General features: G+C 41.0%; 1 protein-coding gene across 1 annotated transcript in view; it reads left to right on the top strand.

Moving 5' to 3' along the window:
• Window positions 1-16281, top strand: part of dab1a (DAB adaptor protein 1a) — a 383120-nt gene that overhangs the window by 342752 nt on the left and 24087 nt on the right. Inside the window, exons 18-23 of the mRNA XM_072274548.1 lie at window positions 4994-5144; window positions 6896-7031; window positions 9164-9305; window positions 10366-10498; window positions 14909-15106; window positions 15426-15666. Of these exons, the coding sequence (XP_072130649.1) occupies window positions 4994-5144; window positions 6896-7031; window positions 9164-9305; window positions 10366-10498; window positions 14909-15106; window positions 15426-15666 (1001 nt within the window). The remainder of the gene's footprint in view (window positions 1-4993; window positions 5145-6895; window positions 7032-9163; window positions 9306-10365; window positions 10499-14908; window positions 15107-15425; window positions 15667-16281) is intronic.

A 16281-nucleotide genomic window follows, 5' to 3' on the forward strand; every position in this document is an offset into this window, starting at 1 on the left:
GCCTATGGACCTAGACCCTTTTTAAGAAGAACAATAACAGGCACTCAGTCTATCCTCATCTAAGCCTTGTACATTCTCGATACACTGGAACTTCTTGGTTTATATTGTAGAGATATCTAAGGACCGTGAAACCCTTTAAAGGCTTTTGAAGGACCATTTGTATACTTTCTCCAAGATATGAACTTACCCGCAAATGTATCTACTTGATATCACTGTAGCTTTCTGAACTTCTTAAATATTCAGGAGCACTGGCCTCTGAGAAATTTGGTTGGTGCCAAAAGAGTGATATTGACCCATAATCTCCTCCTTCTGAGCTTTTAGACAGGGCATATGACGAGGCAAGGAATAGAGTGAAACAGACCATGTCCACACAGATGGCACTGGTCAGATTGGCATCGTGTTCAATACAGACAATATAGTCTGAAGAGCCTTTTCCCGTGCTGCACTGTTCTTTGTCCTTCGTTCATTCATGGTCGTCATACAATCAGTTGCCCCTTTCCATTGGGTTATGTGTTGACCTTCAGTATTTTTGGAAGGCCAACAGCTTCACTTTGAGACTTGGTTCACTATTTTTATAAACAAGAGTTAACATTCAGTTGAATGCCTTTGAAGTGAAGTTGACGAGGTTCTACAATGATCAATGTAGTGGATTTTGGACTAGCAAGTTAATCTTTGGTCACTAAAGGTGAACATCCTCCATTCATCTCATTGCCTTTAGTTTCTGAATCCTGCCTACGTGTCCCAACTGAAGAACCACCACACACTTCCTGCTTCTTGGTTTGCATTGTGGAGACCTTCTGTAGCGCACCTGTGAACACAGGTTCACTCAAGGAGCAGTACAAGCACCACCTGCTTGAGAGTTTTACAACTGATGAAACAGCATACTGTAAACTGTCAGAAACTCTTCCTCCAAACTTGATTCAGGAATAAGTGACGAGGATTTTTATCTCACTCATATCTTCAGGTTTCAGGCTTACTTATCTGCCTTGTTGCCTGAATAATTGTGTATTGCTAAATAGAGTTCAGATTTTTTTGCTTCTAATTTTCATTCCTTTTGTGTGCTTTATGTATTTCATGACCAGCTCTGAAAAGGGAAAGGAAGAGCCCTTAATTAAACTGATGCTTTTCACACCATTTGAATTTCCCCAAGATAAAGAAAATAAATGTTGCTGTAGAAAGTGCATAGTAGCACAAAATAGTAAAATCATTTTAACAGTTTCTCTGAAAAATGCTCCTGCTATTAATTTGCATGTTCTTCTACTTTCAAAAGAGGTAACCAGATATAAAATTTGACAGGATCAAACCATTCAGGGCCCCAAACAGTCCTTCCAGGTGAGGCGACACTTCACCTGTGAGTCTGTTGGGGTCATATACTGTGTCCGGTGCTCCCGATGTGGCCTCCTGTATATTGTGAGACACAACATAGATTGAGAGACCGCTTCATCGTGCATCTATGCTCCATCCACCAGAAGCGGGATCTCCCAGTGGCCACCCATTTTAATTCCACTTCCCATTCCCATTCTGATTCCGATATGTCAATCCATGACCTGCTCGACTATTGCGATGAGGCCACACCCAGGTTAGAGGAACAACACCTTATATTCCATCTGGGTAGCCTCCAACCTGACCGCATGAACATCGATTTATAGAACTTCTGGTAATGCCCCCCCCCCCCTTTTCCCTCTCTCACCTTATTTCGTTGTCTGCCCATCGACTGCCTTTGGTGCTCCTCCCCCCTTTTCTTTCTTCCATGGCCCTCTGTCCTCTCCTATCAGACTCCCCTCTCTCCAGACCTGTATCTCTTTCACCAACCAACTTCCCAGCTCTTTACTTCATCCCTCCCCCTCCCAGTTTCACCTATCACCTTGTGTTTCTCTCTCCCCTCCCCCACCTTTTAAATCTACTCCTCATCTTTTTTTCTGCAGTCCTGTCAAAGGGTCTCAGTCTAAGATATCGACTGTACTATCTTTCCATAGATGCTGCCTGGCCTGCTGAGTTACTCCAGCACTTTGTGTGTGTTGCTTGGACTTCCAGCACCTGCAGGTTTTCTCTTGTTTGTGATAGGACCGTATAGTGTTTCTGAAATGTCTTCCTTCTTCCTGAACTGTTAATTCTCCTTTTCAAGAGTTAACAAACCCTTGAACTCATCTCACCCATTTCTTCCTCCTCTACTTTTGCTCCTCCTCGAGGACCAGACAAATTTAGAGTTTCCCTAGTCCTCACCAACACCTGTATTCTCTGCAAGTACTGCCACTTTCAAAATGGTTCCACTACTGGGCATGTTTCTTTTCTACCACCATCGATGCTGCCCTCATCTGCATCTCTTCCATTTCCCACACTTCATCCTCCTGTCACCATTACAGGGACAGGGTTCCTTACCTACCACCCCTCGACCCTCAGTACCCAGCACATCATTCTCTGTAACTTCCACCAGCTACAAAGAAATTCTACCACTAAGCACATCTTTCTCTCCCCACCACTCTCCACTTTGCATAGGGATCGCTCTCTCTATGTGATTCCCCTGTCCACTCATCCCTCCCTCTGATTCCCATCCTGGTACTTATTCATGCAGGTGGACAAGTGTTATACCTGTCACTAAACCTCTTCCCTCACCACCATTCAGCACCCCAAACTGTCCTTACAGGTGAGGTGACATTTCACCTGTGATGAAGTGTCACCTTACCTGTAAGATCCATGTGATGTAGAGGAGGGATCCTCGGAAACAGTAGGGTCACCTACTATATCCGGTGCTCCCAGTGTGGCCTCCTCTAAATCAGCAAGACCTAAGGTCGACTAGGGAACCACTTCATTGAACCCCTTCATTCCATCTGCTACAAAAGGCAAAATTTTCCTGTGGCCATCCATTTCAGTTCAACTTCCTGTTCCCATTACACCATGTCAGTCCATGGCCTCCTCTTCTGCCAGGAGGGGGCCTCACTCAGGTTGGAGGAGCTACTTCCCATATTCCATCTGGTTAATCTCCAACCTGACAGCATGGACATTAACTTCTCTAGCTTTGACTAATTTCTCCCCCTCCCTGTACCTTCTTTTTCCATTCCTCAATCTGTTTTCCCTCCCAGCCCTCACCTCCTCATCTCTTCTCCTCACCTGCCCATCAACTCCCTCTTGTCCACTTCCTCATTCCTTTTCTTCCATGGTCCATGGTCCTCTTCCATCAGATTCCATTTGCTTCAGACCTTTACCTCTTCCACCTAGCACCTCCCAGCTTCTTACTTCATCCGCTTCCCCCACCCACCCAAATTCCATTTCCCCTGATTTCACCTGCCAGCTTGTACCCTTTCTTATTCTGGCTTCTTCCCCTTTCCACTCATAATAAAGGGCCAAAATGTCGAGTTTATTCCCCTCCATAGATGCTGCCTGCCTTGCTGAGTTACCCTATCCTTCTCTTGCCTTTCAGAATTTCACATGGACCCTGGTTTAGTCTTCCATTTCCACCAAAACCCATTCTCCCCCCCCCCTCCTTATGTCACTTCCCTTACAACCAGTCCTTTCACATTTTCCTTTTTCACCAACCAGGGTCCCGGTCTTCTTTGCTCAAACATAACTCACTTGTGCATATTCCAGATTAGTGCATGGTGGTCAGCGTTCACAATGCAACCTCCTCTGCTTTACAGAGACTGAAAGTATTCAGTCTGCAGGGATTTCAATCAGCATCCTGTTACCTATCCCTGTCACTTTAACTCTCCATCCTATTTGTTGTCTGACCTATCAGACTATGGCTTACTGGACTGCTACTATGAGGCCCAACACAAGCTTGAGGAACAGCACCCCATCTTTAGATGGGCACATTTAGAGTCAATACTGAATTCTACAACTTCAATCAACTTGATTTTTCTGTCTTTATCATCAGACCATCTGTTATGGAGAGAGACAGCACCGAAACAGGTCCTGCTGCCCATCAAGTCCACACTGCACATAACCCAGACATTTACAACAATCCTACACTAACCCCATTTTATTCTGTGACCACTCTCATCATCTCTCCACAAATTCGTTCACTCGCCTACACTTTATAGTCAACTTACAGTGGCCTTAACCTACCAACCCTACACTTTGGAACGCAGGGGGAAATTGGAGCTTCTGGAAGAAATCCATGCAATCACAAGGACCATCGTCATCGCCATGTGTCATGTGCCGTATGTGATCATGGTTTCATGACCATGTATGTTCTCGTGTTTTGCCATTGCCTTCTTCTGGGCAATGTCTTTACAAGATGGGTGACCCCAGCCATTATAAATACTCTTCCGAGATTGTCTGCCTGGTGTCAGTGGTTGTATAACCGGGACTTGCGATGTGCTCCACATGCTCACATGACCATCCACCACCTGCTCCCATGGCTTCACTTGACCCTGACTGGGGGGATAAGCAGGTGCTCCACCTTGCCCAAGGGTGACCTGCAGGCTAGTGGAGGGATGGAGTGCCTTACACCTTCTTTGGTAGAGACATCTCTCCAACTCACCTTGCAGATCACTTGCAAATTCCATATAGACAGCAACCCAGATTAAGATGGAACACAGGTCTCTCACACTGTGAGGCAGTGGCTCTACTTGCCGCGCCATTATGCTCTAGCCTCTGGCTGTTGCCATTCATCACTAACTAGATAACCTTGCTACAGGTTACCCACATGTCCACATGTTGTTAATCCATCATAGCCATTCACCTCACAAACCTCCCTGCCGCTTAATATGCTTCTTTTCTTTCCTTCCCAGCTCTGACAAAAGGTCTTTGACCCGAAAAACAACTCCATTTCATTCTCACGGATGAAGCCTGAGGAGCTGCTGAGTATTACCAATGTTCTCTGTTTCTTAAAATTAAACTTACTTTCCTTTTAGAAATAACCACTTTATGTGAAGTCCAAATTATGTCAAAATACCCTTTTCTCAAATCTTGATTGAATAGGAGATCAGAAGGAGGGATTTTATTTTTGTTTATGCTGTCTGTAATTTATTTTATAATCACCATTTGATTTCAGCAAAGAGTTAACTAATGGATCGAACACAGAAGACTTTGTCCCTTTGATTGGACGCCAGCAAAGGTCATTAAGGAATCCATCAGAGCCAATTGATTGCATTCTTTCAACCTGGTCCTCATGGAGTTCTTGCAATCCTTGCCAGAAAAAGCAAGTAAGTATGGAAATGGAAGTCGATAGAAATTCAAAGATCCCACAATCTTATTTTGACGATTGTACTGCATGAGCTGTTATCACGTGTCAGCAATTAGTTTGATAGCTTCTGCATTCTTCTAAAGTATACCTTGAGAAGAAAAACCATTCTAAACCAAAAGACCATCAACCACCTTGTTTGTAGATACTTCTCCAGGGGTCTCCCTCACGTATCTCTCAGACAGACAAGCCTCTGTCACAGGTTTCAGTCTCCCATTGAAAAATTAGACAGGCTGCAGACTATTTCTTCAGGTAATTGGAAACCAACCCAAAATCCCTTAAAACAACTTTTTCACATTGCTTCTGCCAGATGCTTACACCTCTCAGCCAGATCTTCAGTTTGATACTCAAAATGCCTTTCCTGACCAGTTCCACACTATCCAGGGCTCCACTCACAGCCATGGCTAGACTCCAAATTAAATAATCTTGATATAGCCTGGTACTGGTGAGCAGTCCCAAGGCCAAGGTTTCCCAGCCTCCATCATATAAACCCTGAGGGTAGCTGGGTTAGTGCCAAAGATTGCAGATGGTCCATGCAGTTTTAATAATAATGAGGTAATTTAGTTAAGAGTTCAACATTTCTAAGGCTATGTGGCTGTGTAAAAAAAAAAATCACTCCAGCTGCTGTCCAATAGTATTAAAGAAAATGAAAGCTTGCTGGCAAAGTAGTTCTAATAGGAGGGCGGATGCCTTAAAGGAGTAGCAGTCCGGGTTCAATCCTGAGCGGTGGGGCTGTTTGTGTGGAGTTTCTATGTGATCGTGGGGGTTTCCTCAGGATGTTCTGGTTTCCTCCATGGGCCAAACCCAGTGTCTGCAGGTTAGTTGGCCACTGTAGGTGAGCATTAGAACCATTGATGGAAATGTGTGGGAGAACAAAATGGACGAGGGTTGGATTAATGTAAATGGTGCTAGATACTCAGTCAGCAGAAGAGTCTGTTTCTCTGCCACCATCTGATGGTTAGCAGTTCTATGGCATGAGATATGTGTTAAAATTTAATCTAAATTCCAATAGCTAAGCATGATCAGATCCCTATGTATGTACGGCGTAATTCTGGAAATTAAATCACAGTCTTCTGGATGGATGATACATTGACTATGCTTGGAGACTGTTGAGCATGAAAGAATCGTGTGAATGACATTCATTTCCCTATTGATGCCTCTCTCACAGCTTTTCATGGCAAATCCAAGACCCATCTATGCCTGGGTCTTGCTGCAGGATCTTGCCCCACTCCAGGGACTTGAACCCACTTTCGTTGATAACAGGGAGCGTTCCTGGGATAAAACATTTTCTTGTTCTCTGCCATCCTGGTGCGCCCAGCCACCACTCAGCCTGCCCGGGTATGGCTCAGCTCTGGTCCCAACTAGCCATGAGAGACTTCTCCCCACCACCTTCCTCCACACTCCCCAACTCACTCAAGATAAAGTAGTTCCAATGCATATGGGCTTCACCATGAAGAGAGCTTGCCCTGGCGGGAGATCAGGGAAGGAAGTTGGGTTCATGCTGTCTGTAAAAGAACAGTGCCACGGCCAAGATCTGATATTGCCGAACACTTTATATGTCATGCATGTTCAGATATTGCTTCCATGAAGCTTAGAGAGAAAGTAAAGTAAAATTAAATTGTTCATTGACATATTGTGTCTTCAATCTCTAACTAGTTGTGTGTTTAGATACTTATCTGCTATCATCAATGTTCCACTTCTGCATTTATAAAGTACAGGTATGCAAGACTTGAGACGCCCTCTCAGTTTGGTGGTGCATCATGTGACTCTGCCGACAGGGAAGAGAAGGCCTGCACAGGCCCTTGCCGATCCATAAACCTGTGTGAGGGCTTTGTATGTGCAGAAACAGGTAACAAATATCTTCAGTGAAATATCATTTTCCCTTTCTGAAAGCAGTGGAAATTCACTTAAATTTATGATGTTTATTAACAAAAGAAATAGGTTCCTATTGTATGCCAGCAGAATTCGGAATAAAGATTTTCCCATAACTTTTCTGTTTTCAGTCTGTAGTTAAAGTATTATTGTCCTGTCCTCCACAATGGGCTAGCCAATGAGAACAGAACAGTAGTTAGTCTACTGAAGTTTATTGTGATCTGTAATTAGATCACAAATGGAGATGCCAATACTAAATTATTGCCTATAAAAAAATGGATTTCTGCATTGCTGAGTAAAAAAAAAGAAAAAAAAGTGACAGCCTAGCAGCTACAGTCTACATAAATCTGACGAAAATCTATTTTCTAAAACCTAGTGTAGTGTTTCATTCTTTTATTGAATTTTGTTGTGAGCGGAATAAAATTTCCAAGGCAATATTTATTGCCAATTGTTAGTTATTCTTCAAATATTAAGAAGTAAGATTGAAGTTGCATATAGGGCATAGCAGACATGTTAACTCCCTTCCCAAGAATGCATAAGAGATCCAATTGTGTATTTACCAACAATCTGCAAGCAAGTTTCCAACTGAACTCATTCGTGTTCTTTCCATTTATAGGCAATTCTTTGGACAGTCAGGGATGTTTATTCCAATTACTTGACTAGTCTTACTGAAAGTGCTTTCGATTGAATAGGTACATTGAGAGATCCTAGAAAAACACTTTGCGAGTTTGTGAATGGACATAAAATTTTGTTACAATAGTCCACACATTGCTTCTACATTGCGCTAACTTGATTTGTTGAGGTTTGTTGTGTAGCAGAAAAATTTTGGTTGCCAAAGTTTCCGTGTATGCTTTTTAAGCAGAGGGCCAGGACTCAACTTAACTTAATAAAATAGTGGACTGAAGCTTATCCTCCCTTCTCCAACCTGCAAGTGAGTTTATCTGAATAATTTGGTTTTCAATAAAGGAGGACCAATAAAATCTGAAGTTTAAGCAAATATACTGTGGATACTTGCAGTGGTGTTGCTTCCCTGTACGCTTCACCAATCTTTTAAGACTTTAAAAAATATATACAGCTGAAATTATGGTAAATCATTCTCAATGTAGCACTTTATCCCCATGCTTATCTTAAGTGTTGTGGCACCCGTGAGCTGGGCCCTGTTCATTGTTGTCAGTAGTGTTCTCATTAGTTTTAAATGTTATTGATAGTCAATAATATTTAAGAGCAATTAATATAATTTTTTAAATGTTTAAGAATAAATAAAAATAAACATCTAATTAAAATACATCACTCCCTCCTAAAGTAATTAAAAAACGAAATGTAAACAAAATAAGAAGAAATAAACAAGAAACCTTGAGTTGAGCCTACCCTTTAGCAAACCTCCATTCAAGTGAATAGGTTGTTTCTTGTACACCAACCATGGCTGGCATGAACCGAAGGGGAGATGAAGTGTATCCAGTTCTTCAGCTCAGAAATCTGGAACTGACACTGGATTAAGGCCAGAATCAGAATCAAATTTAACATCATTGATGGATGTCATGGAAGCTGTTGTTTTGCAGCAGCAGTACATTGCAATACATAATAATAAAAGAACTATAAATTACAATAAGAAGTATATATAAAAAGTTAAATTAACTAAGTTGTGCAAAAAGAGAGCAAAAAATGAAACAAAAATAGTGAGGTAGGACGTGGGTTCACTGCCCTTTCAAAAATCTGATGACAGAGGGGAAGGAGCTGTTCCTGTGTATGTCTTCAGGCTCCTTACCTCCACTGGTAGCTGTGAGAAGAGGGCATATCCTGCATGATGGGGGTCCACAATGATGGATGCCATCTTTTTGGGGCAACACCCTTTGAAGGAGTCCTCAATGCTGGGGAGGCTAGTGCTGAGTATACAACTTTCTGCAGCTTTTTCCAATCCTCTGCAGTGGCCCCTCGATACCGGACAGTGATGCAACCAGTTAGAATGCTCCCCAGAGTAATGCAAGCTCTCCACACTACATCCTTACTGGCCATCTAACTTACAGCTCTCCAAACAGAGCTGACAACCAAGGTAAAGTCCCTTATTTTTGAGGGTTTGGACTAAAATGCATAACCTGTGGAGTTTTTTAGGTCGGTGCATTCCTCGTAGAGTCAAGTGTAATGGAGATGATGATTGTGGAGATCAGTCTGATGAGAAAGGATGCCGGAGATTTAGCTATGCATGCTCCAGGGAGACAGAACAATATTGGGCCGTGCAGCATATCGCAAGCGGGTATGTTTCTTAGAAGACCTCTAAATCCCAGAAGCACGCCAATGTAACAGTATATATTGCCATACAATGGACTTTAATTTTTTTCAGCATCTACGCTGCTTGGCTCAATATGTGACACTGTTTGTACAGCTGCTGCTCTAGATGCAGCACTGAGCGTCATAGGAAGTCATTCCTGCCTGTGGCCATCAAACTTTACAACTCTTCCCTTGGAGGGTCAGACACTCTGAGCCAATAAGCTGGTCCTGGACTTATTTCCTGGCATAATTTACATATTACTATTTAATTATTTATGGTTTTATATTGCTATATTTATACGCTATTCTTGGCTGGTGCAACTGTAACAAAACCCAATTTCCCTGGGGATCAATGAAGTATGTCTATCAATCTATCTATCTAGTGCCAGAAAACTGGGTTCAATTCTGACCTCAGGTGCTTTCTGTGTGGAGTTTACTTGTTTCCCCTGTGACTACGAGCGTTTCTTCCAGATGTTAATTGGTCACTGTAAATTGCCTCTAGTGTGTTGATGAGTGTTGAAGTCTGGGTGACATTGACAAAAATTAGGGGAGATTAAAAATGTAATGAATGTAAGATATAGTGTAAATAGGTGATTGATGGTTTCCATGCTGTATCTCTGCATAATACAATCCACAAACCTCTTTAGACATTGGATAAGCCCTCGTTTTAATGTTGTACCCAAAGGATGACCCTTCAATGAGTTATGCCCCAATTCACATTATTCTGAGGGGAGATAAATGAAAACATGAATGCTAGGTAATGCCAAACATCAGTACTATATGGTTAAGGAAGAAATGATTAATGTTAGCAGAGTGATGTAAGATTTCATAGTTCTGTGATAAAATGAGTTAGCATCAGACACTGTAAGGTGAATCATGATCCAATACATTGGTAGGTGATGCAGAAAAGATGAAGAGTGGACAATAAATTTGGTGCATTGAGAAAACTTGTGAGCAGAATATCAATTTAATAAGAGAAAGCTCAGCATGGTAAGAGTGAGTGAATAGAATCTGTCATCTAATTAATCAGGTTTATACATTTACAGATACAATATTTTAACTGGGACTTTGGAGGGAACTGTTCTAGATAACAGATACTATGGAGGCAGCTGCGCGCCGTATTATGTGAACAACATAAGATTCAGAAAACCATACAACTTAGAATTCTACAGCCCTGAGGTAAATATTGCAAAACTTCTTTAATGCCCAGAATATGTTTATGTATTTTTGTAACCAATTTTATGTTCGAACAACACAGGTAATAATAACTTGGACATACATTTTTTTCATGTAACTAAATATCTCAAGATATTTAGAAGAACAGAGTAAGAGACCTGAAAAGTAGTCAAAACAGTGAAGAGGAAGGATTGAGATATGTTAGAGGAAGAGAGAGGCAGTGAGGCAGATAGAATTAATGGAATACCAAAGTTTAAGAACCAAAAGCCTGAAACTACAGCATCAATAAAGTGATTATAATTGTGAACACACGCACCCCCCCCACACACACACCCGCAGAGTTAAGTAGACTTGGCCCACTGGCTACACATATTCTGCAATATTAATAATATAATTTTTATGCCCCCAACATGTTTTGAACATCTCAACCATAACCTTATTTAAATTCTAGGCTTGTTCATCTGCAGCCTTTAATAGCACCTTTTGAATTCAATTTTCCCTAAATTTTTGGTCTATTTCTAATGATTTCTGAAAATCCCTGCCAGATTCTAATTAGCCACTTTAATGAATATCCTTGGGAGTATATGATTCCCATTTACTTTTGGGAATTTATGGTTCAGTGCTGTTCACATATTGTTTCCTTCATCCTCTGGGTATTTTTAAAACCATTAACACCTGTTTAACCCTTTGTTGTTTGATATGTTCTTTATACTTTTTCATATTTTAACTGTGATGTTATGCTGACTCCAACTATCCCTTCCCTTTCTTCATAGTCTTCTGTCCTCTCCTATCAGATTCCCCTTTCTCTAGCCTTTTATCTCTTTCTCCATTTAACTTCCCAGCTCTTTATTTCACCACCTCCCCCTCTCCCAGTTTCACCTATCACCTACCACCTTGTACTTCTTTCTCCACTACCCCTACCTTCTTACTCTGACTTCTTCTCTCCTTTAAGTTCTGATCAAGAGTCTACGTCTGAAACATCAATTGTTTACTCCTTCCACAGATGCTGCCTGGCTTGCTGAGTTCCTCCAGTGTTTTGTGTGTGTTATTTTTTTACATATAACCCCTAACTAATTATTTAAAGGAATAGGATTGCTGAATCAAACAAGATATATACAAGATTATTCAAGTATAATAAAAGAATTAAATGCACAACCGCATTAGAGTCCGGAGTTCTGTTTTGACATTATCTGTAAGGAGTCTGAACGTCGTCCACGTTTAATGCGTGGGTGTTCTCCGGGTGCTCCACTTTCCTCCCACAGTGCAAAGGCGTAGCGAGTAGCAGGTTAAGTGTAAATTGTCCCCTGATTCGGCTAGGGTTAAACTGGGTGTTGCTGGGTGACGCAGCTCGAAAGGGCAATTCCGTGCAGTATTTCAATAAATAAATAAATAAATAAACCTACCAATCTTTGCATTAAATATACCCGATGACTTTGACTCCACTGCCATCTGTGGCAATGAATTTCACAGATTCACTACCTTCTGACTAAAGAAATTCCTCCTCATCTCTGTTCTAAACGGAGGTTCCCTATTCTGAGGCTGTGCCCTCTGGACCTAGACTCTCCCACTATAGGAAACATCCCCTCTACATCCACTTTATCTGAGCCTTTCAATATTCAATAGGTTTCAATGACATCCTTCTCATTCTTGTAAACTTGAGCACATAAAACCACAGCCAACAAATGCTCCCCATATGTTAACCCTCTCATTCCCAGGATCATTCTTGTGAACCTCCTTTGGACCCTCTCCAATGCCAGCACATCTATTCTTAACTAAGAGGCCCAAAACTGCTCACAATTCTCCAAATATGGTGTGCCCCATGTCTTATAAAGCCTCAGCATTACATCCTTGCTTTTATATTCTAGTCCTCTAAAAATTAATGCTAACATTGCATTTGCCTTCATTACCACCATCTTGACCTACAAGTTAACCTTTAGGGAATCCTATACGAGTACTCGCAAGTCCCGTTGCACCTGTCTTCTGAATTTTCCCCTTATTTAGAAAAGAGTCTGCACCTTTATTCTTTTTACCAAAGTGCATCACCATGCACTTCCTTGCTCTATATTCCATCTGCTACTTCTTTGCTCATTCTCCCAATCTGGCTGCAAAATACGCTCGTATCTGCTTCCTCAACACTACCTACGTTCACATCATCTGCAAACCTGGCTGGGCACAAAGTCATCAATTCTGTCATCCAAATTATTGACATTTGACATGAAAAGAAGTGGTCCCAACACCGACTCCTGAGCAACACCACTAGACACTGGCAGCCAGCCAGAAAAATCCCACTTCATTCCCATTCCTTGCCTCCTGCCAGTCAGCCAATCTTCTACCCATCCTAGTACCTTCCTTGTAATACCACAGGCTCTTATCTTGTTTAGCAGCCTCAAGTCAAAGGCCCTCTGAAAATCTACATAAACAAGATCCACTGACTCTCCTTTGTCTATTCTGTTTGTTGTTTCCTCAAAGAATTCCAGTGGATCTGTTGGGCAAGATTTCCCCTCAAAGAAACCATGAAGTTTTTGGACTATTTTGCCATGTGCCTCCAAATACCCCAAAACTTCATCCTTAATAACAGACTCCAATATCTTGCCAACCACTGAAGTAAGGCTAACTGGCCTATAATTTTGTTTCTTCTGCCTCCCTCCCTTCTTAAAGAACGGACTGACATTTGCAATTTTCCAGTACCCGGAACCATCCCAGAATCTAGTGATTTTTGAAAGATCATTACTAGTGCCTCCACAATCTCTGCAGCTACCTATTTCAGCATCTTGGGGTGTGGTCTATCTGGTCCAGGTAACTTATCTAACTTCAGACCTCTCAGCTTCCCAAGCACCTTCTCCTCAATAATAGCACCTAATCTCACTTGTTCCCCCTGATACTTGTGAATTTCTGGCATACTGCTAGTGTCTTCCACAGTGAAGACTGACACAAAATATTTTTTAAGTTTGCCCACCATTTCTTTGTCCCCAATTATTACCTCTCTGGCATTATTTTCCAGTGGTCCAATATATGGATTTTTTAGTTGCTTTGTGTTTTTTAAAAGATTCACAATCCTATACCTTCCCTCTAATTTTTACTCTATTATATGCCCTCTCCTTTGCTTTTATGCTATTTTTGACTTCACCTGTCAGGCACAGTTGTCTCATCATCCCTTTGGAATACATATTCATTTTTGGGTTGCAACAACGCTGCACATACTGAATTGTCCCCAGAAATTCCAGCCATTGTTGTTCCACTGATATCCCTGCTAGTGTCCCCTTCCAATCAACTTTGACCAGCTCCTCTCGTGTAATCTCTTTACTCCACTGTGGTAGCGATACATCTGGCATTATCTTCTCTCATTCATATTGCAGGGTGCATTCTATCTTATTATGATCACTGGTCCCTCAGGGTTCCTTTACTTTAGGCTCCCTAATCAAACCTGGTTCATTGCACAACACTCAATCCAGAACTGTTTTTCCCCTCATGGGCTCTACAAATTCTCTTTCTCAGGATCCACTCCAACCTGACTTTGCCAATCTACCTGCATATTGAAATCCCCTGTGACGATAGTAACATTGCCCCTTTTACACGGCTTTTTTTTTATCAGTCATTGTAATTTGTATCCCATACCTTGGCTACTATTCAGAGGCTTGTATATAACTCCAATCAGGGTCTTTTTACCCTTGCATTTTCTTAACTCAACCCACAACGATTATATATTTTCAGATGATATGTCACCTCTTTGTAAGGATTTTATTTCATTTTTTTTACCAACATAGCCATCCCATACTAGCTGCCTGCCTGCCTGTCCTTTTCGTACAATAGGTATCCTCTGATGCTAAAGGAACTCAATGGGATGTTGCCTAACCCAGTAAGTTCTTCCAGTGGATTGCTTGTTGCTCCAGATTCCAGCAGCTGTGGTCTTGTCCCAAGTTCTACAATCATATTCACAGGCTCAGTACGAATCATGTTAAACATACCATTACACAGGATCTGCCAGGTCACTGACAACTAAGCATTTTTAGTTAATTTAAATATTACTCATGTCATTAATTACATTCTATGATCATAGTATGACCTGCATGTGTATTATTCTGCGTATGAATTGTTTCAAGTAAGTTCATGGGGCTGCCCAGTGGCACAGCTTTTTCCTCCTAACTCCAAAGACCTTAGTTTAATCTATGTGGAGTTTGTACATAATCACACATAGGCTTGCCCTGGATGCCAAAAATGTACGGTTGGCCACTGTATATTGTCTCACATGAAGTAGTGAATAGCTGCTGGTGATAACTGCTGGGAATGGCATTAGTGAAGGATTAGCACATTGCTCAGTGTAGACTCAATGGAACAAAGATCTAGGTCCATGCTATATAATACGGATCCTACAAGTCTGCCTCATTTCACAAGTGTTTTCTCTTTTCTTTCCAGACAGAAGGAAAATTAAAACTGTCCTTCAATGAATATACATCTTTCAAAAATTTTACATCCAGCAGATTTGAACAAAATGAAAAACATACCAGTTTTGGTTTGAATATTAATATTCCAACAGTTTTTGAACTTGGAATTAGTTACCAGAGTAATAATTTCAAGAAAATGATGCAAAATGTCCTCAAATATTCTGGAACAGTAAGTATGTGATAATATATTATTTAAACTATTCTGTTTTCCTCCTTTCACCCACTGACATTAGCTTTGCTGGGACTGTTTGCTACTTTAATGTTAACTGACAAATGGAAAATTGTTGAAAAATGACAAGCAGAGGGAATGATGGTGATCTCAAAATGGATTTAAAGAATATCATTAAGGAAATGAATGGCCATCATTCCCTTGTTGTTGTCACCTTAGATCAGATTATATATTATATACAGACTGATCAAGTAAAGTAACACAGAATACTTCAGTAATCATGCTCTTCAATTGTTGGATTCTTCTTGTTCACTTTCAGAGAACACACCTATATCATTCATATTTCTCCCTCCAAGTGGCTCAGTTCAAGGTAAAACCCAGGGACTTGATGCTCCATTATGATTTTTTTCAAAGACTTAAACAACTGCCAACAGTTTACAACTATGGAGAATACAGGGAAATCTTTAAGGACTATGGAACTCATTACATAAGTGAAGGCATACTTGGTGGAACATATGAATATATTTGGGCAGTTAATGAAAAACAAATGAAGGAAGATGGTAGGTATTATTTTAGTTCACTAAAATACAGAACTGCCCTTAAATTTTGATTCCATGGCACCAGAGTGCTTTTTGCCTCTATAGGAAATGTATCGTGATCTGAGCAAATTCACAGGAATTGCCGGACTTGGACACAAGAATGTGCAATGCTGCTTTTGCTTTTGGCCATCCTGCTGTTTGACAGGACTTCACTTTGTTACACCTTTCGCTGCTGTTACTTGTCATTGATATCTGATATACGATCAGAACAAATACAAAGGGTATAAGGTACAGTCAGTGCAGTAGCTTTCTCATTACATTATGGCCAGCAATTGACAGCCTAGAGTAATGTTTTGGAGCCTTGAATTTTAAACCACCAAGTCTAAGTCCAGAGTATTCTCACATGTACGTATACAAAGACTGTGTAAAGCAAGACTTTAATGCAAAAGCACAATTAGAAACAAGTCAATGGTAGTGTAAGAGGTGGTTTGTAGTGCTCCCTTATTGAAGTAGGATGAGGCTGTGCAGGTTAATTCAAGAACCTCATAGTTATAGATAAAAAGCTGTCCCTGTATTGGTTGGTGTCCACTACTATAGTTATGGAATTTAAGTTGACGTAACCAAATAACTTGAAAG

The sequence above is a fragment of the Mobula birostris genome, chromosome 12, assembly GCF_030028105.1.
Source record: "Mobula birostris isolate sMobBir1 chromosome 12, sMobBir1.hap1, whole genome shotgun sequence".
Classification (NCBI taxonomy): domain Eukaryota; kingdom Metazoa; phylum Chordata; class Chondrichthyes; order Myliobatiformes; family Myliobatidae; genus Mobula; species Mobula birostris.